The 23122-nt window shown below is 48.7% G+C and overlaps 1 protein-coding gene across 1 annotated transcript in view; it reads left to right on the top strand.

Moving 5' to 3' along the window:
* Positions 1–23122, top strand: part of tecta (tectorin alpha) — a 97673-nt gene that overhangs the window by 25705 nt on the left and 48846 nt on the right. The window contains exons 7-11 of the mRNA XM_080214551.1: positions 3043–3613; positions 8017–8606; positions 10886–11459; positions 20480–21075; positions 21416–21983. Coding sequence (XP_080070677.1) covers positions 3043–3613; positions 8017–8606; positions 10886–11459; positions 20480–21075; positions 21416–21983 — 2899 coding nt within the window. The remainder of the gene's footprint in view (positions 1–3042; positions 3614–8016; positions 8607–10885; positions 11460–20479; positions 21076–21415; positions 21984–23122) is intronic.

The raw sequence follows: 23122 nt of genomic DNA on the forward strand, positions 1-23122 counted from the left end.
GTGGTGCCAATCAAGCGGGGCTGCTTTGTCCTGATGGTGATGAGCTTCTTGAGTGTTGTTGGTGCAGCACCCATCCAGGCAACTGGGGAGCATTCCATCACACTCCTGACTTGTGCCTTGTAGATGAAGCATATGTTTTGGGGAGTCAGGAGGTGAGTTACTCGCCACAGTATTCCTGGCCTCTGACCTGCTCCAGTAGGCACTGTGTGTTTGTGTGTTGTGTCCAGTTGAGTTTCTGGTCAATGGTAACCCCAAAGATGTTGCCAGTGGGGGATTCAATGATGGTAACACCATTGAATGTTAAGTGGCGGTGATTAGAGTTTCTCTTATTGGTGATGGTCATTGCCCGGCATTTGTGTGGCACGAATGTTACTTGCCACTTGTCATCCCAAGTCTGGATATTGTCCAGATCTTGTTGCATTTGAACATGGACTGCTTCAGTATCTGAGGAGTTGTGAATGATGCTGAACATTGTGCAATCATCAACGAACATCCCCACTTCTGACTTTATGATGGCGGGAAGGTCATTGATGAAGCAGCTGAAGATTGTTGGGCCAAGGACACTACACTGAGGGACTCCTGCAGAGATTCCTGGAGCTGAGATGACTGAACCTCCACAACCACAACCATCTTCCTATGTACCAGGTATAACTCCAACCAGTGGAGTATTCGCCCCCAATACTCATTGATTCCAGTTTCACTCAGGCTCCTTGATGCCACACTCGGTCAAATGCAGCCTTGATGTCAAGGACTGTCACTTTCACCTCACCTCTGGAATTTAGCTCTTTCATCCATGTTTGAACCAAGGCTGTAATGAGGTCAGGAGCTGAGTGGCCCTGGCGAAACCCAAACTGGGTATCACTGAGCAGGTTATTGCTGAGCAGCTGCTGCTTGATAGCGCTGTCGATGACCTCTTCCATCACTTTACTAATGATCGAGAGTAGACTGATTAGGCAATAATTGGCTGGGTTGGATTTTCCTGCTTTTTGTGTACAGGACATACCTGGGCAATTTTCCACACTGTTGGGTAGATGCCAGTGTTGTAACTGTACTGGAAGAGCTTGGCTAGGGGAGCAGCAAGTTCTGGAGCACAAGTCTTCAGTACTGTTGCTGGAGTGTTATCAGAGTCCATCGCCTTTGCTGTATCCAGTGCCTCCAACCATTTCTTGATATCACATGGAGCGAATCGATATGGCCTGGAGGCTGGCATCTGAGATGCTGAGGACTACTGGAGGAGGCCAAGATGGATCATCCACTCAATTGAAGATTGTTGTGAATGCTTCAGCCTGATCTTTTGCACTGATGTGCTGGGCTCCTCCATCATTGAGGATGGGGATATTTGTGGAGTCTCCTCCTCCAATGAGTTGTTTAATTATTCACTACCATTCATGGCTGGATGTGGACGGACTGCAGAGCTTAGGTCTGATCCTTTGGCTGTGGGATTGCTTAGCTCTGTTTGTCACTTGTTTTTGCCATTTGGCTTGCAAGTAGTCTGTTTGGTAGTTTCACCAGGTTGACGCCTCATTTTTAGCTATGCCTGGTGCTGCTCCTGGCATGCCCTCCTGCCCTCGCCATTGAACCAAGTTCGATCCCCTGGCTTGATGGTAATGAAATGCTGGTCCATGATGTTACAGATTGGGGCTGTGTACAGTTCCGCTGCTGTTGTTGGCCCACTGCGCCTCATCGGTGCCCAGTTTCGAGTTGCTAGATCGGTCTGTCCTATTTAGCACGGTGATAGTGCCACACAACATAATGGAGGTTATTCTCAATGTGAAGGCAGGACTTTGTGTCCACAAGGACTGTGTGGTGGTCACTCTTACCAATACTGTCACTGACAGGTGCGTCTGCAGCCGGCAGATTGGTATGAATGAGGTCAAGAATGTCATTTTCTCATGTTAGTTCCTTCACATCTGCTGCAGACCCAGTCTGGCAGTTGTATCCTTTAGGACCTGACCGGCTCGATCAGCAGTGCCGCTATTGAACCACTCTTGGTGGTGGACATTGAAATCCCCCACCCAGAGTGCATTTTGCACCCTTGCCATCCTAAGTGCTTCCTCCAAGTATTGTTCAACATGGAGGAATACTGATTCATCCGCCGAAGGAGGATGATACGTGGTATCCATTAAAGATTTCCTTGTCATGTTTAACCTGAAGCCATGAAACTTTATGGGGTCATGAGTCAATGTTAAGGACTCCCAGGGCAACTCCCTCCTGACTGTATACAACTGTGCACCACCTCTGCTGGGTCTGTCCAGCCTGTGGGACATATTCAGGGATGGTAATGGTGGTGTTTGGGGTGTTATCTGTAAGGAATGATTCTGTGTGAATGACTATCACGCTGTTGTTTGACTGGTCTGTGAGACAGCTCTCCCAATTTTAGCACTAGCCCCCAGATGTTAGTAAGGAGGACTTTGCAGGGTTGACAGGGCTGTTTGTTTTGCTGTTGTCTTTTTCGGTGCATAGGTTGATGTTGGGTGGTTTGTCCGGTTTCATTTCTTTGTTGAGACTTTGTAGTGATTGATACAACTGAGTGGTTTGCTAGACCATTTCAAAGGGCAGTTCCCAGTCAATGGCATTGCTGTGGCTCTGGAATCACATGTGAGTCAAAGTAAGGACAGCAGATTTCCTTCCTTAAAGGACATTAGTGACCCAGCTGGTTTTTCTGAACGATTGACAGTGGTTTCATGACTTTTTAGATCAATAGTTGTAATAAAAGCCCTAGACAATCATCTCCCCCTGGGGGTGGCTGTAGTGGGGGGGGGGGGGGTTGGTTTGGCAGTGGGGAATGGGGGGGACAAATTGGTGTATCAGTGGGGGGGGTGCAGTGGGTGTGGACAGTGCAGGAGTATCTGGGGGGGCAGTGGGGGAGTATCAGTGGGGGGGAGGGGGGTTGGCTGTGGTTGTGGGGGAGTATCAGTGGGGGAGCAATAGGGGGTTGTGGGGGGGTGGAGTTTGGGAGAGCCGGGGAGGGGCGGGGGTGGGGATCCCTGTCTGTCTGGGGGTGATGCCACACTGTGATCTCTCTCTCTGTCTGTCTCTCAGGTGGACGGGATCGCCGCCACTCTGCCGGTTGATTTGGGGCTGGGAGCGGTTAAAGTTTTCCGGAGCGGAGTGGCGACCGCGCTGGAAACGGATTTCGGTTTGTTTTTAACCTTTGACGGGGAACATTTGGCCTCAATCTCGCTGCCCAGTTCCTATCTGAATAACACGTGCGGATTGTGCGGAAACTTTAACAATAACCCGGCTGATGATAACTTGTTGCCGGACGGGAGTCCCGCAGACTCGGTGTCTGAGTTGGGTTTGGGATGGAAAGCTGCCGATTCGGACTGGTTCTGTAGCGGGGATTGTGCTGAAAACTGCAGCTCCTGCCAGTCCCTGGATCAGACTGTCTTCTTGCAGCAGGATCAATGCGGCATCATGAACAGCAGCGAGGGACCTTTCCGGGACTGCCGCCTGCTGCTCCATCCCGGCAGCTTCATCAGCAGCTGCTTGTTCGACATGTGCGCCAACCCCGGCAACCACAGCAGCCTCTGCCAGGCTGTCCAAGCCTATGCCCACAGCTGCCAGGCGGTGGGTATCACCATTGGACCCTGGAGATCCCGCACCTTCTGCGGTAAGGGGGGGGCACGGGGGAGAGACACCGGAGGGGGGGGGGAGAGAGACACGGGGGGGGGAGACACCGGGGGGGGGGGGAGGGGGGGAGAGAGACACCGGGGGGGGGGGAGAGAGACACGGGGGGGGGGGAGAGAGACACCGGGGGGGGGGAGGGGGGGGAGAGAGACACCGGGGGGGGGGGGAGGGGGGGGAGAGACCGGGGGAGTGGGGGGAGAGGGGGAGGGGGGGGAGGGGGGGACACGGGGGGGGGGAGGAGGAAGAGGGGGGGAGGGGGAGAGGGGAGGGGATAGTTGAGGAAGGGATGTGAAAATGGGAAAAGAGAGGGGGAGGGAGTGGGGGGGGAAACCCGGAAATGGGCAAAATCTCCTCAGAAAACAGCTGAGAGACTGAGAGGCAGACCCGGAAATCCCCCCCCGGGGGGAGGAGCTCACAACAACCAGGAGACAGACCGGAATCCCCGGGCCCGCCGCCAGATATACCCCACACCCCTCACTGTAACACTCTGATATACCCCACACCCCCTCACTGTAACACTCTGATATACCCCACACCCCCTCACTGTAACACTCTGATATACCCCACACCCCTCACTGTAACACTCTGATATACCCCACACCCCCTCACTGTTACACTCTGATATACCCCACACCCCCTCACTGTAACACTCTGATATACCCCACACCCCCTCACTGTAACACTCTGATATACCCCACACCCCTCACTGTTACACTCTGATATACCCCACACCCCTCACTGTAACACTCTGATATACCCCACACCCCTCACTGTAACACTCTGATATACCCCACACCCCCTCACTGTAACACTCTGATATACCCCACACCCCCTCACTGTAACACTCTGATATACCCCACACCCCCTCACTGTAACACTCTGATATACCCCACACCCCTCACTGTTACACTCTGATATACCCCACACCCCTCACTGTAACACTCTGATATACCCCACACCCCTCACTGTTACACTCTGATATACCCCACACCCCCTCACTGTAACACTCTGATATACCCCACACCCCCTCACTGTAACACTCTGATATACCCCACACCCCCTCACTGTAACACTCTGATATACCCCACACCCCTCACTGTAACACTCTGATATACCCCACACCCCTCACTGTAACACACTGATATACCCCACACCCCTCACTGTTACACTCTGATATACCCCACACCCCCTCACTGTAACACTCTGATATACCCCACACCCCCTCACTGTAACACTCTGATATACCCCACACCCCTCACTGTAACACACTGATATACCCCACACCCCTCACTGTTACACTCTGATATACCCCACACCCCTCACTGTAACACTCTGATATACCCCACACCCCTCACTGTAACACACTGATATACCCCACACCCCTCACTGTTACACTCTGATATACCCCACACCCCTCACTGTAACACTCTGATATACCCCACACCCCACACTGTAACACTCTGATATATCCCACACCCCTCACTGTAACACTCTGATATACCCCACACCCCCTCACTGTTACACTCTGATATACCCCACACCCCTCACTGTTACACTCTGATATACCCCACACCCCTCACTGTTACACTCTGATATACCCCACACCCCTCACTGTAACACTCTGATATACCCCACACCCCTCACTGTTACACTCTGATATACCCCACACCCCTCACTGTTACACTCTGATATACCCCACACCCCTCACTGTTACACTCTGATATACCCCACACCCCTCACTGTTACACTCTGATATACCCCACACCCCTCACTGTAACACTCTGATATACCCCACACCCCTCACTGTTACACTCTGATATACCCCACACCCCTCACTGTTACACTCTGATATACCCCACACCCCTCACTGTTACACTCTGATATACCCCACACCCCTCACTGTTACACTCTGATATACCCCACACCCCTCACTGTTACACTCTGATATACCCCACACCCCCTCACTGTTACACTCTGATATACCCCACACCCCCTCACTGTAACACTCTGATATACCCCACACCCCTCACTGTTACACTCTGATATACCCCACACCCCTCACTGTTACACTCTGATATATCCCACACCCCTCACTGTAACACTCTGATATACCCCACACCCCTCACTGTTACACTCTGATATACCCCACACCCCTCACTGTTACACTCTGATATACCCCACACCCCTCACTGTTACACTCTGATATACCCCACACCCCTCACTGTTACACTCTGATATACCCCACACCCCCTCACTGTTACACTCTGATATACCCCACACCCCCTCACTGTTACACTCTGATATACCCCACACCCCCTCACTGTAACACTCTGATATACCCCACACCCCTCACTGTTACACTCTGATATACCCCACACCCCTCACTGTTACACTCTGATATACCCCACACCCCTCACTGTTACACTCTGATATACCCCACACCCCTCACTGTTACACTCTGATATACCCCACACCCCCTCACTGTTACACTCTGATATACCCCACACCCCCTCACTGTAACACTCTGATATACCCCACACCCCCTCACTGTAACACTCTGATATACCCCACACCCCCTCACTGTTACACTCTGATATACCCCACACCCCTCACTGTAACACTCTGATATACCCCACACCCCTCACTGTTACACTCTGATATACCCCACACCCCTCACTGTTACACTCTGATATACCCCACACCCCCTCACTGTTACACTCTGATATACCCCACACCCCCTCACTGTAACACTCTGATATACCCCACACCCCCTCACTGTAACACTCTGATATACCCCACACCCCCTCACTGTTACACTCTGATATACCCCACACCCCCTCACTGTAACACTCTGATATACCCCACACCCCTCACTGTAACACTCTGATATATCCCACACCCCCTCACTGTAACACTCTGATATATCCCCACACCCCTCACTGTAACACTCTGATATACCCCACACCCCTCACTGTAACACTCTGATATACCCCACACCCCTCACTGTAACACTCTGATATACCCCACACCCCTCACTGTAACACTCTGATATATCCCACACCCCTCACTGTAACACTCTGATATACCCCACACCCCTCACTGTAACACTCTGATATACCCCACACCCCTCACTGTAACACTCTGATATACCCCACACCCCTCACTGTAACACTCTGATATATCCCACACCCCCTCACCGTAACACTCTGATATACCCCACACCCCTCACTGTAACACTCTGATATACCCCACACCCCTCACTGTAACACTCTGATATACCCCACACCCCTCACTGTAACACTCTGATATATCCCACACCCCCTCACCGTAACACTCTGATATACCCCACACCCCTCACTGTAACACTCTGATATATCCCACACCCCTCACTGTAACACTCTGATATACCCCACACCCCTCACTGTAACACTCTGATATACCCCACACCCCTCACTGTAACACTCTGATATACCCCACACCCCTCACTGTAACACTCTGATATATCCCACACCCCTCACTGTAACACTCTGATATACCCCACACCCCTCACTGTAACACTCTGATATACCCCACACCCCTCACTGTAACACTCTGATATACCCCACACCCCTCACTGTAACACTCTGATATATCCCACACCCCCTCACCGTAACACTCTGATATACCCCACACCGCTCACTGTAACACTCTGATATACCCCACACCCCTCACTGTAACACTCTGATATATCCCACACCCCTCACTGTAACACTCTGATATATCCCACACCCCCTCACCGTAACACTCTGATATACCCCACACCCCTCACTGTAACACTCTGATATACCCCACTCTGTAACACACTGAAACACACTGATATAATCCACAACCCTTGCTGTACCATTCACTTATGGACACGATATCCTGCACTGTGACTGTGTATAACACTGTGACACTCTCTAATTTTTGATTTTCCAACAGGAAGTGAATGTTATACTGAAGGAAAGTGAACATTGCAGCTTGTGTGGCACGTTGGAGTGTTTTCCAGTCCAGAGTGTAGGATATACACAGTGGGTGTACAAAGTGTTACATGGAGCAATGGGAAATCTATTGAATGTTAACCTGAGGGATGTGGAGCATGTCTGAGTGTTATATGAGGATTCATCATAGCTGAGAGTCTGCTGTGTGTTAGATGTTGCAGTTGATAACACCCAAGTACGTTTAATTGGTCACATAATGTTACATTGCCAACATCACTTCCTGCCTTTGGAATGCTGACATCACTGAGCATGTTTAATATTTTATAGAAAGTACAAGTTAATGGAAGGAAGTGCTTAACCTGGGGATTGAAATTCCCCTAGGCAGAGATTATTTTATTTGGAATAACATCTCTTCCCTCTCCTTTAGCATTACCCTGTCCTGAATGGAGCCACTATGAAATGTGCACCAGCAGCTGTCCAGCTACGTGCACTGACCTGATTGCTCCTTTGTACTGTACCAGACCATGCACCGAGGGTTGTCAGTGTGATACAGGCTATGTACTCAGTGGTAATAAATGTGTCCCTCTTGAAGAGTGTGGCTGTGAGTTCCAAGAACGTTACTATTCCTTCAAAACAAAGTTCTGGGCGACCGCTGACTGCTCCATGCGCTGCCTCTGTGAAGGTCATGGGGAGGTTGTGTGTGTTAATGAGACTTGCCCCAAAGGGGAATTCTGCCTTGTGGAGAATGGAATTCTCGGATGCTATCCCAAGAGAGCGGCTGTGTGCACAATATCCCCCAACAATGCACTGCAGACTTTTGATGGCACTTCCTTTGATTTCCGGGATGAATATGCGTACACGCTTCTCAAAATCTGTGGATCAAACAGTTACAATCTGTCACATTTTGAAATCAAATTGGGAAGAAAGAAAATGGTTAATGGTTCTTGGATAAAATCACTGACTGTAAAATTCCCTGATCAGGAAATCAAGATTGGAGGCAGTGAAAACATCATCAAGGTAAAAATAGAAAAAAATCTCATGTCCATTATTATAACCTTCAGATACACCTCTTATTTTAATTATAAAACTTTTCCATTTCCCAGACACTGGCAGAAGCAATCTTTGATATACCCCATATCCTACTCTATACCACTAATGTACCCCACACCCCTCACTGTAACTCTCTGATATACCTCACACCCCTCACTGTAACTCTCTGATATACCCCACACCCCTCACTGTTGCTCTGATATACCTCTCACCCCTCACTGTTACTCTGATATACCCCACACCCCTCACTGTAACACTCTGATATACCCCACACCCCTCACTGTAACACTCTGATATATCCCACACCCCCTCACCGTAACACTCTGATATACCCCACACCCCTCACTGTAACACTCTGATATACCCCACACCCCTCACTGTAACACTCTGATATACCCCACACCCCTCACTGTAACACTCTGATATATCCCACACCCCCTCACCGTAACACTCTGATATACCCCACACCCCTCACTGTAACACTCTGATATACCCCACACCCCTCACTGTTACTCTCTGATATACCCCACTCTGTAACACACTGAAACACACTGATATAATCCACAACCCTTGCTGTACCATTCACTTATAGACACGATATCCTGCACTGTGACTGTGTATAACACTGTGACACTCTCTAATTTTTGATTTTCCAACAGGAAGTGAATGTTATACTGAAGGAAAGTGAACATTGCAGCTTGTGTGGCACGTTGGAGTGTTTTCCAGTCCAGAGTGTAGGATATACACAGTGGGTGTACAAAGTGTTACATGGAGCAATGGGAAATCTATTGAATGTTAACCTGAGGGATGTGGAGCATGTCTGAGTGTTATATGAGGATTCATCATAGCTGAGAGTCTGCTGTGTGTTAGATGTTGCAGTGAGTCCAATTGTTAGTTTCAGACTGTTAGAATGATGGGCAGATCAAAGTAATAGAATGAGGCGTTCTTCAGAGAGTGGTGCTGAAAGGAGTGGATCAATATTATTGTGCAGTGTTTGGGGTGTATTGGAATTGTAATGTGCTTTCAAAGTGAAATTGAGTGCAGTTAATTAATTTCAGTTAATATAGTGAAATTTCCCCTGAACTTTGATTTATTATTGTCAAATGTGTTAGTATACAATGAAAAGTATTATTTCTTGTGCGCTATACAGACAGAACAAATCATTCATAGAATACATAGAGGAGAAGGAAACGAGAGAGTGCAGAATGTAGTGTTACAGTCATAGCTAGGATGTAGAGAGAAATCAACTTAATATAAAGTAGGTCTACTCAAAAGCCTGATGGCAGCAGGGAAGAACGTGTTCCTGAGTCAATTGGTACGTGATCTCAGACTTCAGTATCCTTTTCCCATTGGATGGAAGAAGGTGGAACAGAGAATGTTCGGGGTACATGGAGTCCTTAATTATGCTGGCTGCTTTTCTCAGGTAGTGGGAAGTGTAGACGGAGTCGATGGATGGGAGGCTGGTTCGTGTGATGGATTGGGCTTCATTCACGATCCTTTGTAGTTTCTTTGCGGTCTTGGGCAGAGCAGGAGCCATACCAAGCTGTGATACAACCGGAAAGAATGTTTTCTGTGGTGCATCTGTAAAAGCTGGTGAGACATGTAGCTGACATGCCAAATTTCCTCAGTCTTCTGAGAGAGTAGAGGTGTTGGTGGGGCTTTCTTAACTATATCATCGGCATGGGGGGGACCAGGACAGGTTGTTGCTGATCTGGACACCTAGAAAATTGAAGCTTTCAATCATTTCTGCCTCCTCCCCATTGATGTAGACAGGAACATGCTCTCCTTTATGCTTCCTGAAGTCAATGACAATCTCCTTTGTTTAATGCCAATGAGGGCGAGATTATTGTCGCCGCACCAGTTCACCCGGTTCTCTATCTCATTCCTGTGCCCTATCTTTGTCATTGTTTGAGTTCTGACCCACTACGGTGGTGTCATCACAGCAAACTTGAAAATTGAGTTGGAAGGGAATTTGGCCACACAGTTACAGGTGTACAAGGAGTATAGCAGGGGGCTAAGGACACAATCTTGTGGGACGCTGTCGTTGAAGATGATCATGGAGGAGGTATTGTTGCCGATCCTTTCTGATTGTGGTCTGTGTGTTCGGAAGTTCAGGATCTGGTCGCAGAGGGAGGTGTCAAACCCTAGGCCACAGAGTTTGGAGCTGGGTTTTGTGGGAATAATGTAGGAATTTTGTAGGAACTTCATTTTACTGGATGAAGTAACTATTTTTATCTTGTTTATAGCTGAATGCTTTTGCAATTTCCTTGCCATTTATGCATTCATCTGGAAAATTGAAGATCTATCGGAATGGGAATGACACCGTGGTGGAACTAAACAGCAGTTTCCAAATCCTGTATTCAAGTGAGGATCGTGTAAATCTAACACTGTCCACTGCCTATTACAATAACACGTGTGGACTCTGTGGATACTTTAATGGTAATCCTACTGATGACTTCCGTAAAGCCAATGGAAAGGTCACAGAAAATGCTGCAGAATTTGTGGATAATTGGAAGACATTTGCTGATGATATGACATGCAATGGGCAGTGTGAGGAGCTGTACACTGTGTGCACAAACGAAGATTTAATTCTGTATCAAGGAGTTTCTTTGTGTGGGATAATCAATGATCCCACTAACAGCTCCTTCCTCAACTGTCATGAGGTCATCAATCCTTCTCCCTTTTTCAGAAGTTGTCTTTATACCATGTGTTTAAATGGTGGAAACATAACTGCCCTCTGCAGCTCCCTGCAGGCTTACGCAGACGCCTGCATTGGTGCAGAGGTCACACAAGCTAACTGGAGAAGCAGCACATTTTGCCGTAAGTTATTCAGAGAAAAAGTGGGTGCTATCCATTACTCTACCCAGTGCCTGTAACATTGTACCATCCAGTACCCAATGCATTAGCACTGTATCCTCCTGTACCCAGTGTCTGTAGCACTGTATCCTCCTGTACCCAGTGTCTGTAGCACTGTATCCTCCTGTACCCAGTGTCTGTAGCATTGTACCGTCCTGTACCCAGTGTCTGTAGCATTGTACTCTCCTGTACCCAGTGTCTGTAGCATTGTATCCTCCTGTACCCAGTGTCTGTAGCACTGTATCCTCCTGTACCCAGTGTCTGTAGCACTGTATCCTCCTGTACCCAGTGTCTGTAGCATTGTACCGTCCTGTACCCAGTGTCTGTAGCATTGTACTCTCCTGTACCCAGTGTCTGTAGCATTGTACCCTCCTGTACCCAGTGTCTGTAGCATTGTACCCTCCTGTACTCAGTGTCTGTAGCATTGTACCCTCCTGTACCCAGTGCCTGTAGCATTGTACTCTCCTGTACCCAGTGCCTGTAGCATTGTACTCTCCTGTACCCAGTGTCTGTAGCATTGTACCCTCCTGTACCCAGTGTCTGTAGCATTGTACCCTCCTGTACTCAGTGCCTGTAGCATTGTACCCTCCTGTACCCAGTGTCTGTAGCATTGTACCCTCCTGTACTCAGTGTCTGTAGCATTGTACCCTCCTGTACCCAGTGTCTGTAGCATTGTACCCTCCTGTACCCAGTGCCTGTAGCATTGTACCCTCCTGTACCCAGTGCCTGTAGCATTGTACCCTCCTGTACTCAGTGCCTGTAGCATTGTACCCTCCTGTACCCAGTGTCTGTAGCATTGTACCCTCCTGTACTCAGTGTCTGTAGCATTGTACCCTCCTGTACCCCGTGCCTGTAGCATTGTACCCTCCTGTACCCCGTGCCTGTAGCATTGTACCCTCCTGTACCCCGTGCCTGTAGCATTGTACTCTCCTGTACCCAGTGCCTGTAGCATTGTACTCTCCTGTACCCAGTGTCTGTAGCATTGTACCCTCCTGTACCCAGTGTCTGTAGCATTGTACCCTCCTGTACTCAGTGTCTGTAGCATTGTACCCTCCTGTACCCAGTGTCTGTAGCATTGTACCCTCCTGTACTCAGTGTCTGTAGCATTGTACCCTCCTGTACCCAGTGTCTGTAGCATTGTACCCTCCTGTACCCAGTGCCTGTAGCATTGTACCCTCCTGTACCCAGTGCCTGTAGCATTGTACCCTCCTGTACCCAGTGCCTGTAGCATTGTACCCTCCTGTACCCAGTGTCTGTAGCATTGTACCCTCCTGTACTCAGTGTCTGTAGCATTGTACCCTCCTGTACCCCGTGCCTGTAGCATTGTACCCTCCTGTACCCAGTGCCTGTAGCATTGTACCCTCCTGTACCCAGTGTCTGTAGCATTGTACCCTCCTGTACCCAGTGTCTGTAGCATTGTACCCTCCTGTACCCAGTGTCTGTAGCATTGTACCCTCCTGTACCCAGTGCCTGTAGCATTGTACCCTCCTGTACCCCGTGCCTGTAGCATTGTACCCTCCTGTACCCCGTGCCTGTAGCATTGTACCCTCCTGTACCCCGTGCCTGTAGCATTGTACTCTCCTGTACCCAGTGCCTGTAGCATTGTACCCTCCTGTACCCAGTGCCTGTAGCATTGTACCCTTCTGTACCCCGTGCCTGTAGCATTGTACCCTCCTGTACCCAGTGCCTGTAGCATTGTACCCTCCTGTACCCAGTGCCTGTAGCATTGTACCCTCCTGTACCCAGTGCCTGTAGCATTGTACCCTCCTGTACCCAGTGCCTGTAGCATTGTACCCTCCTGTACCCAGTCCTGTAGCATTGTACCCTCCTGTACCCTGTGCCTGTAGCATTGTACCCTCCTGTACCCAGTGCCTGTAGCATTGTACCCTCCTGTACCCAGTGTCTGTAGCATTGTACCCTCCTGTACCCAGTGTCTGTAGCATTGTACCCTCCTGTACCCAGTGTCTGTAGCATTGTACCCTCCTGTACCCCGTGCCTGTAGCATTGTACCCTCCTGTACCCCGTGCCTGTAGCATTGTACCCTCCTGTACCCCGTGCCTGTAGCATTGTACTCTCCTGTACCCAGTGCCTGTAGCATTGTACCTTCCTGTACCCAGTGCCTGTAGCATTGTACCCTCCTGTACCCAGTGTCTGTAGCATTGTACCCTCCTGTACCCAGTGCCTGTAGCATTGTACCCTCCTGTACCCAGTGCCTGTAGCATTGTACCCTCCTGTACCCAGTCTGTAGCATTGTACCCTCCTGTACCCAGTGCCTGTAGCATTGTACCCTCCTGTACCCAGTGTCTGTAGCATTGTACTCTCCTGTACCCCGTGCCTGTAGCACTGTACCCTCCTGTACCCAGTGTCTGTAGCATTGTACCCTCCTGTACCCAGTGCCTGTAGCATTGTACCCTCCTGTGCCCAGTGCCTGTAGCATTGTACCCTCCTGTGCCCAGTGCCTGTAGCATTGTACCCTCCTGTACCCAGTGCCTGTAGCATTGTACCCTCCCAAAAATTAACTTGGGAACCTTCACTGTATCCGGTCTAAGTCATATACTCCTTGTTGAGCACAATAGTCTCGGTGTGGTCACATTTAATTGAAACAAGACATCCTTGTTCTTGTATCCAACTGCCGTGCATTAATGGTCATGTAACTGCATGTTAGTTTCATTATTATCTCTCAACTCATCTCTCCAAAATATCCAGCAAACTGACTCACAGAATCACAGGATTGTTGCGGTGCAGAAGGAGGTTACCTGGCCAGTCACATCTGCATTGGCTCTCTAAATGAACATCATGACTTATTACCATTCGCCTTCCTTTTCCCCATATCCCAGTACATTGTATCAAATAAAATAATCATCTAATGCCCTCTTGAATGCCTCAATTGAACCTGACTCCACCACATCTCTAGGCAGTGCATTCCAGACTCAAACTGCTCACTATGTTTTAAAAAAAATTCACATCACATTTGCTTCTTTTGGAAATCGCTTTATATCTGTGTCCTCTCATTAGACATAGACTTGGAATCCTACAGTGCAGAAGGAGGCCATTTGGCCCATCGAGTCTGCACTGACCACAATCCCACCCAGGCCCTGTCCCCATAACCCAATGCATTTACTCTAGCCAGTTCCCCTGACACTAAGGGGCAATTTAGCCTGGCCAATTCACTGAACCCACACAACATAAGAACATAAGAAATAGGAGCAGGAGTAGGCCATCTGGCCCTTCGAGCCTGCCCCGCCATTCAATAAGATCATGGCTGATCTGTCACTGCTCAGTTCCACATTCCCGCCCTCTCCCCATAACCCTTAATCCCCTCTCTTATCAAAAACCCATCAACCCGCGTCTTAAAAATATTTAGCGAGGCAGCCTCCACCACTTCAACGGGCAGAGAATTCCAGAGATTCACCACCCTTTGAGTGAAGAAGTTCTTCCTCAACTCCATTCTAAACCGCCCCCCCTTTATCTTGAGGCTGTGCCCCCTAGTCCTACTGTCCTTTCTGAGCGGGAAGAGTCTCTCCACCTCTATCCTATCCATCCCATTCATCATCTTATACGTCTCAATGAGATCTCCCCTCATTCTTCTAAACTCTAACGAGTACAAGCCTAGTTTATTCAGCCTCTCCTCATAGCTCAACCCCCTCAACTCTGGTATCAGCCTAGTAAACCTCCTCTGCACTCCCTCCAAGGCCAAAATATCCTTGCGTAAGTACGGCGCCCAAAACTGCACACAGTACTCCAGCTGCGGCCTCACCAATGCCTTATATAGAACATAGAACACTACAGCACAAACAGGCCCTTCGGCCCACGAGTTGCGCCGATCACATCAACACCTACCAACCTACAGACCTATCTATAACCCCCAATCTCATTAAACCCCATATACTCATCCAGAAGTCTTTTAAAAGACCCCAGCGAGTTCGCCTCCACCACCACTGACGGCAGCCGATTCCATTCACTCACCACCCTCTGAGTGAAAAACTTACCCCTAACATCACTTCTGTACTTTCCTCCCCGCACCTTAAATCTGTGTCCTCTCGTAGCGACCATTTCAACCCGGGGAAATAGCCTCTGAGAATCCACCCTATCTATTCCTCTCAACATTTTATAAACCTCTATCAGGTCGCCTCTCAACCTACGTCTCTCCAGGGAAAAGAGACCTAGCTCCCTCAACCTAACTTCATAAGGCATGCCTCCCAATCCAGGCAACATCCTTGTAAATCTCCTCTGCACCCTCTCAATAGCTTCTACATCTTTCCTATAGTGAGGCGACCAGAACTGCGCACAATACTCCAAATGAGGCCTGACAAGGGTCTTATAAAGTTGCAGCATTACCTCCCGACTCCTAAACTCAATCCCTCGATTAATGAAGGCCAGTACACCATACGCCTTCTTGACCACCTCCTCCACCTGCGAGGCCGATTTAAGAGTCCTGTGGACCCGGACCCCAAGATCCTTCTGCTCCTCAACACTACTCAGACTTCTGCCCTTGATAGTGTACTCGTTCATCCCGTTGGTTCTGCCAAAATGGACGACTACACATTTATCCGTGTTGAAGTCCATCTGCCACTTCTCCACCCAGTCCTGCATCCTATTTATGTCCTGCTGCAACTTTTGACATCCTTCCAGACCATCCACAACACCACCGACCTTCGTGTCATCAGCGAACTTACTTACCCATCCCTCCACTTCCTCATCCAGGTCATTTATGAAAATGACAAACAGCAAGGGTCCTAGAACAGATCCTTGAGGCACTCCGCTGGTGACTGACCTCCATTCAGAAAAAGACCCATCCACAACCACTCTCTGCCTTCTGCAGGCAAGCCAGTTCTGGATCCACAAGGCCAAAGGCCCTTGGATCCCATGCCCTCTCACCTTCTCAAGAAGTCTCGCATGGGGGACCTTATCAAACGCCTTGCTGAAGTCCATGTACACCACATCCACGGCACTTCCTTCGTCATTGTGTTCAGTCACATTATCGAAGAACTCAACTAGGCTTGTAACGCACGACCTGCCCTTGACAAATCCATGCTGACTGTTCCTGATCATGTCAAACCTCTCCAAATGTTCGTAAATCTTGTCCCTCAGAAGCCTCTCCATCAGCTTACCAACTACTGAGGTCAGACTCACCGGTCGGTAATTTCCCGGGCTATCTCTGTTCCCTTTCTTGAAAATAGGAACTACATCCGCAATCCTCCAATCCTCCGGAACCTCTCCCGTCTCCATTGACGACGCAAAGATCATCGCCAGGGGCTCTGCAATCTCTTCCCTCGCCTCCCACAGTATCCTGGGGTACATCCCATCTGGTCCAGGCGACTTATCTACCTTGATAGAATTCAAAAGTTCCAACACATCCTCCTCCTTAATATCCACATACTCAATCTTTTCCATCTGCTGCAAATCCATAACAAAATCTCCCAGATCAGCTTCCACCGTGAATACTGAGGCGAAGTACTCGTTAAGCACCTCTGCCATTTCTTCTGGTTCCACACAAACCTTTCCCCTCTCACCTTTTATAGGTCCTATCCCTTCTCTTCTCATCCTTTTACCTTTCACATATTTATAGAAGGCCTTGGGATTCTCCTTAATCTTACCCGCCAAGGTCTTCTCATGACCCCTTCTGGCTCTCCTAATTTCCCTTTTAAGTTCCTTCCTACAGTCCTTATACTCCTCAAGATCTTTAACCTCTCCTAGTTCCCTGAACCTCTTGTACACCTTCCCTTTCCTCCTGACTAGGTTCAACACAGCCTTCGTGCACCACGGTTCCCGCGACCTACCAAAACCCCCTTGTCTCATCGGAACGTTGTCACGCATGGCTCCAGACAAACATTCCTTGAATATCTGCCACCTTCCTTCGGTACTTTTCCCTAAGAACGCCTCCTATATAGCCGCAGCAAGACCTCCCTACTTTTATATTCAATCCCCTTCGCTATGACGGCCAGCATCCCATTCGCCTTCCTGACCACCTGCTGCACCTGCAAGCTGGGTTTTTGCGACTCATGCACAAGGACCCCGAGGTCCCTCTGCACCGTCGCCTGCTGCAGTTTTTCGCCCCGTAAGTAATAGTCCTTCCTACCATTATTCCTACCAAAGTGGACCACCTCACACTTGCCAACATTAAATTCCATTTGCCATTTCCTGGCCCATTTGCCCAGCCTATCTAGATCCTTCTGCAGACTCTCCACACCCTCCGCACAATTTGCCTTTCCACCAATCTTGGTGTCATCAGCAAATTTCGACACCCTACACTCGGTTCCCTCCTCCAGATCATCTATATAAATGGTAAAAAGCTGAGGCCCCAGCACCGACCCCTGAGGCACTCCACTAGTCACCATCCGCCAATCCGAATAGCACCCATTAACCCCCACTCTCTGCCTCCTATTTGACAACCAATCCTCTATCCACGCTAACACCCTACCCCCAACTCCATGTCCCCTGACTTTCTGTAATAACCTCTTGTGAGGTACCTTGTCAAACGCCTTCTGAAAATCAAGAAACACCACATCCACCGGCTCTCCTCTATCCACCGCCCTAGACACATCCTCATAGAACTCCAGTAAATTTGTCAGACACGACTTCCCCTTAACGAAACCGTGCTGCGTCTGCTCTATCAAACAATTCCCCTCAAGATGCCTCGCTATTTCCTCCTTGATGATGGATTCTAACATTTTACCTACAACAGACGTTAAACTAACCGGCCTATAATTCCCCGCCTTTTGCCTGGCACCCTTCTTAAACAACGGCGTAACATTAGCCGTTTTCCAATCTTCCGGCACTTCCCCGGAATCCAGCGACGGTAATTATAGGCCAGTTAGTCTTACTTCGTTGGTTGGTAAGTTAATGGAAAGAGATAGGATTTCTGATCATTTGGAAAGATGCAGCTTAATCCAGGATAGTCAGCATGGTTTCATGAGGGTTAAGTCCTGCCTCACAAATTTGATTGAATTCTTTGAGGAGGTAACTAAGTGTGTGGACGAAGGTAGAGCAGTTGATGTTGTATACATGGATTTTAGTAAGGTGTTTGATGAGGTTCCCCATGGTAGGCTCATGAAGGAGGTAAGGAGGTGTGGGATAGAGGGAAATTTGGCCGATTGGATAAGTAACTGGCTGTATCACAGAACCCTCCATTCACCTGACAAAGAGGGAAACCTCGAAAGCTTGTGAGCCTATTATCAAATAAATTGTTTGGACTAAAACCTGGTGTTGTCAGACTTTTTACTGTGTTTACGCCAGTCCAACGCCGGCATACCCACATCATGTATCATAGAAGACAGAGGGTGGTGGTGGAGGGAAAATTTTCAGACTGGAGGCCAATTACCAGCGGTGTACCACAGGGATCAGTGCTGGGTCCTCTGCTATTTGTGATTTTTATCAATGACTTGGAAGAGGGGGCTGAAGGGTGGGTTAGTAAATTTGCTGATGACACCAAGATTGGTGGAGTAGTGGATGAGGTGGAGGGCTCTTGTAGGCTGCAAATAGACATTGATAGGATGCAGAGCTGGGCTGAAAAGTGGCAGATGGAGTTTAACCCTGATAAGTGTGAGGTGATTCATTTTGGTAGGACAAACTTGAATGTGGATTACAGGGTCAACGGCAGGGTTCTGAGGAATGTGGAGGAACAGAGAGATCTTGGGGTTCATATCCACAGATCTCTGAAGGTTGCCACTCAAGTGGATAGAGCCGTGAAGAAGGCTTATAGTGTGTTAGTGTTTATTAACAGGGGATTTGAGTTTAAGAGTCGTGGGGTTATGCTGCAACTGTACAGGACCTTGGTGAGACCACATTTGGAATATTGTGTTCAGTTCTGGTCACCTCACTATAAGGAGGATGTGGAAGCATTGGAGAGAGTGCAGAGGAGATTTACCAAGATGCTGCCTGGTTTGGAGGGTAGGTCTTATGAGGAAAGGTTGAGGGAACTGGGGCTTTTCTCTTTAGAGCGGAGGAGGATGAGAGGCGACTTAATAGAAGTTTGTAAGACAATAAGGGGGATAGATAGAGTGGACGTGTAAAGACTATTTCCTTGGGCAGATGTAGCTGTTACCTGGGGGCATAACTATAAGGTTCATGGTGGGAGATATAGGAGGGATGTCCGAGGTAGATTCTTCACTCAGAGAGTGGTTGGGGTGTGGAATGCACTGCCTGCTGTGATAGTGCAGTCAGACACTTTAGGAACTTTCAAGCGGTTATTGGGTAGGCACATGGAGCACACCAGAATGATAGGGAGTGGGATCTTGGGTTCGGACATAGCTCGGCCGATGGGCCTGTACTGTGCTGTCCTGTTCTATGTTCAAAATCTGATTTTTACCTCAAATTCACTTATCCATCTTTTCCCAAATTCTTTGATGCTCCTACATAGTAATCAATTCCTGTTATACAATAATCATCTATCATCACAGTTCTGAAAGTTCCAATAGATAAGATCTGTGAAACAGAGGGTAATATTTTAGCTGTTCTCATATTTGCACAGAGACTGGGAAGCTGGAGTAGACCATTCAGCTCCTCGAGCCTGCTCCATTTTACAAGTTCATGGCTGATCCAAATGGGCCTCAACTTTCCATGAAAACATTCTACATCTTTCTTAATCGGGAATCCGTTACCTGAGAACTCAGCCTTAAAGTATTCAGTGACCCAGCCTCCACAGCTCTCTGGACAGAAAATTCCTGACTAGTAACCCTCTGATAGTAAATAATTCTCCCCTTCTCCACCTTAAATAGGAGACTCCCCCATTTTTAAACTGCGTTCCCTGGATCTAGTCTCTTCATAAGGAGAAACATTCTTTCAACATCCAGCCAGTCCACTCCCTCAGGATGCTACTTCTCCTCTCTTCTATTGATCAGGTGCCTATTCTTGATGCTGTAGCCACTGGGGTTTGGGATTGAATTCTTGCTCAGGAATTGGAGATACAGAAAAGGGAATAAATCAGGAACAGGAAGCTAAGCGAATCACTGCCCTTTAACACCCATTCTCTTTTATTCCACCAGCTCTTCCCTGTCCAGAGAACAGTCACTTTGCTGAGTGCACCTCTGCCTGTCCAATGACTTGCTTGTCCCTGGAGCAGGATGTGGACTGTAACCTGCCCTGTGTGGAAGGCTGTCAGTGTGACCCAGGATTTGCCCTGAAGGATGGACATTGTATCCCAAAGAGCCACTGTGGCTGTGTCTATGAAGGTTTGGAGGTCAGCACCAATGAGACTTTCTGGCTGGAGAACGATTGCCAGACCCGCTGCTATTGCAATGGCTCCGACAATGCGGTTTATTGTGAGAGTGGATCCTGCCGGGTGGATGAGTTTTGCTCTGCTGGAGGAGATCTTTATTTCTGTGTTCCCCGCACAGAGGCGCTTTGCATTGTGGCTGGCTACAGCCATTACTACACCTTTGACACTCTGGCCTATGATCTGCAAAGTACCTGTTCCCACATCATCAGCACAGTGCCTGACTCACCCCATTTCCCTCAATTCCTGGTTCAAACCCAGAGTGAAGATCGCAATACATCACTGGCTCTGTGGCTCCAAGAGGTAGAGATTCAGGTTCATGGTTACAACATCAGCGCTTCCAAAAGCTATAAGCACAGCGTGATGGTGAGTGGGGGCAGGGGGCGGAAGGGAGTGGGCAGGAGAGAGGGGGTTGGGGAGGAGTTGGGGAGAGGAGATGCGGTGGGAGGAGGGGGTTGGAGAGGAGGTGAGGTGAGGGAGGGGGCTGGAGAGGGGGTGGGGTGGGGAGAGTGGGTGAAATAGGTGGGAGGGACAGAGTTGGTACGGTGGGTGGGAGGAGGTTGGAGACGGGGTGGGGTGGGAGGAGGGGGTTGGACAGGGGGTGGGATGGGGTAGAGAGGATGCAGTGAGGGGATGAGGTGAGGGGGAAGGAATGGCACTGAGGATGAGTGAACTTTAGTCACAGAGGAAGATTTTCCTTCCCCAGGTGAACAAGGAGCGAATGTATCTGCCCCTGAAACTGGGCCACGGACAAGTCAGTCTTTATTCCTTTGGTCTTTTCCTGGTCCTGGAATCGGATTTTGGCCTCAGGGTGATGTACGATTGGAACACTTTCCTCACAGTCACAGTTCCCAGAAGCTTTTTCAACTCGACGCGTGGTTTGTGTGGCCAGTTCAATGGGGACCCAGCTGATGATTTGCAGACTGCAGAGGGACAGATTGCAGGGAATCTGCTGGAGTTTGCAGAGAGCTGGATGGTGGGCAAGACTTCATTCTGTGAACTGGGCTGCAATAGGATCTGCCCCTCGTGTAAACAGGTCCTCAGTCTCCCTGTGGATATGCTGCAGCTCTGTGCACTCATCGTTTCAAAGGATGATATCTTCAGCCGCTGTCACGGGAAGGTCAATCCCACTTTCTTTTATCACAATTGCATTTTTGACTCGTGCATCGACCGTGGGAATCGGCAGACTGCTTGTAACTGGCTTCAGAACTATGGCAGCATCTGCCAGGCTCAGGGAGTTCTCTTACAGAGCTGGAGAAACATTACAATGTGCAGTAAGTTACAGAGTCAGACTAATTCCTCAATCTGCTTCAGCTAATAAACTCCTCCAGTTCACTTTAGGCAGTCACTCTACAATCTTGTCACTTTTAGTTAAAATCTCTCACTCTGGAGTAAGGATCCAGTTCACCCTGAGCTGGAAGTGGCCCCCAACACTATCCAATGGGAAATCTCTCCCTCATTCTTTAGCACAGTCAGTGAGCGGGAAACCACTGAAAACTCTTATTGAGCAGGGTAGTTCTATCTTTGATTAAATGTGTTTGAATCTGCCTCCACCACACTACACGTTCTAGATCCTAATCACTCACTGACAAAGAGCATTCTTCTCATCTTACATAAAGCAAAATACTGCACATGCTGGAATCTGAAACAAAAACAAAAAATGCTGGAAAATCTCAGCAGGTCTGACAGCCTCTGTGGAGAGAAAAGAGCCAAAGTTTCGAGTCTGGGTGACCCTTTGTCAGAGTTCTGACTCAAAACATTATCTCTGTTCTCTCTCCAGTGATGCTGTCAGACCTGCTGAGATTTTCCAGCATTTGCTGTTTTCTTCATTTCACTTTTCTATCTTTTTGCTCTGATGCTGTGTCCTCTGACCCTCGACCCTCGACCCTTCACCCATCTAAATTGTCCAAATGCTGAAAAAGTCTCTTCTCAATCTTCTCTAAGGAGAACAGTCCCTGCATAACTGAAGTGGAAAATCACATCTCACAAATTTGATTGAGTTTTTTGAAGGGGTAACCAAGAAGGTAGATAAGGGCAGTGCAGTTGATGTTGCCCACATGGACTTTAGCAAGGCCTTTGACAAGGTTCCACATGGTATCTTGCATAAGGTTAAATCTCGCAGGATCCAGGGTGAGGTATCTAAATGGATACAAAATTGGCTTGTGTTGTGGTTTTTCAAACTGGAGGCCTGTGACCAGCGGTGTGCCTCAGGGATCAGTGCTGGGCCCACTGTTATTTGTCATTTGTCATTTAATGATTTGGATGAGAATATAGGGGCATTGTTAGTAAGTTTGAGGTGACACCAAGATTGGTGCATAGTGGCCAGTGAAGAAAGTTATCTCCAACTGCAACGGGATCTTGATCAGTCGGGCCAGTGGGTGACGAATGGCAGATGGAGTTTAATTTAGACAAA

Source organism: Carcharhinus amblyrhynchos, chromosome 29 (assembly GCF_965287045.1).
Source record: "Carcharhinus amblyrhynchos chromosome 29, sCarAmb.v2.hapA, whole genome shotgun sequence".
NCBI classification, from domain to species: Eukaryota; Metazoa; Chordata; class Chondrichthyes; order Carcharhiniformes; family Carcharhinidae; genus Carcharhinus; species Carcharhinus amblyrhynchos.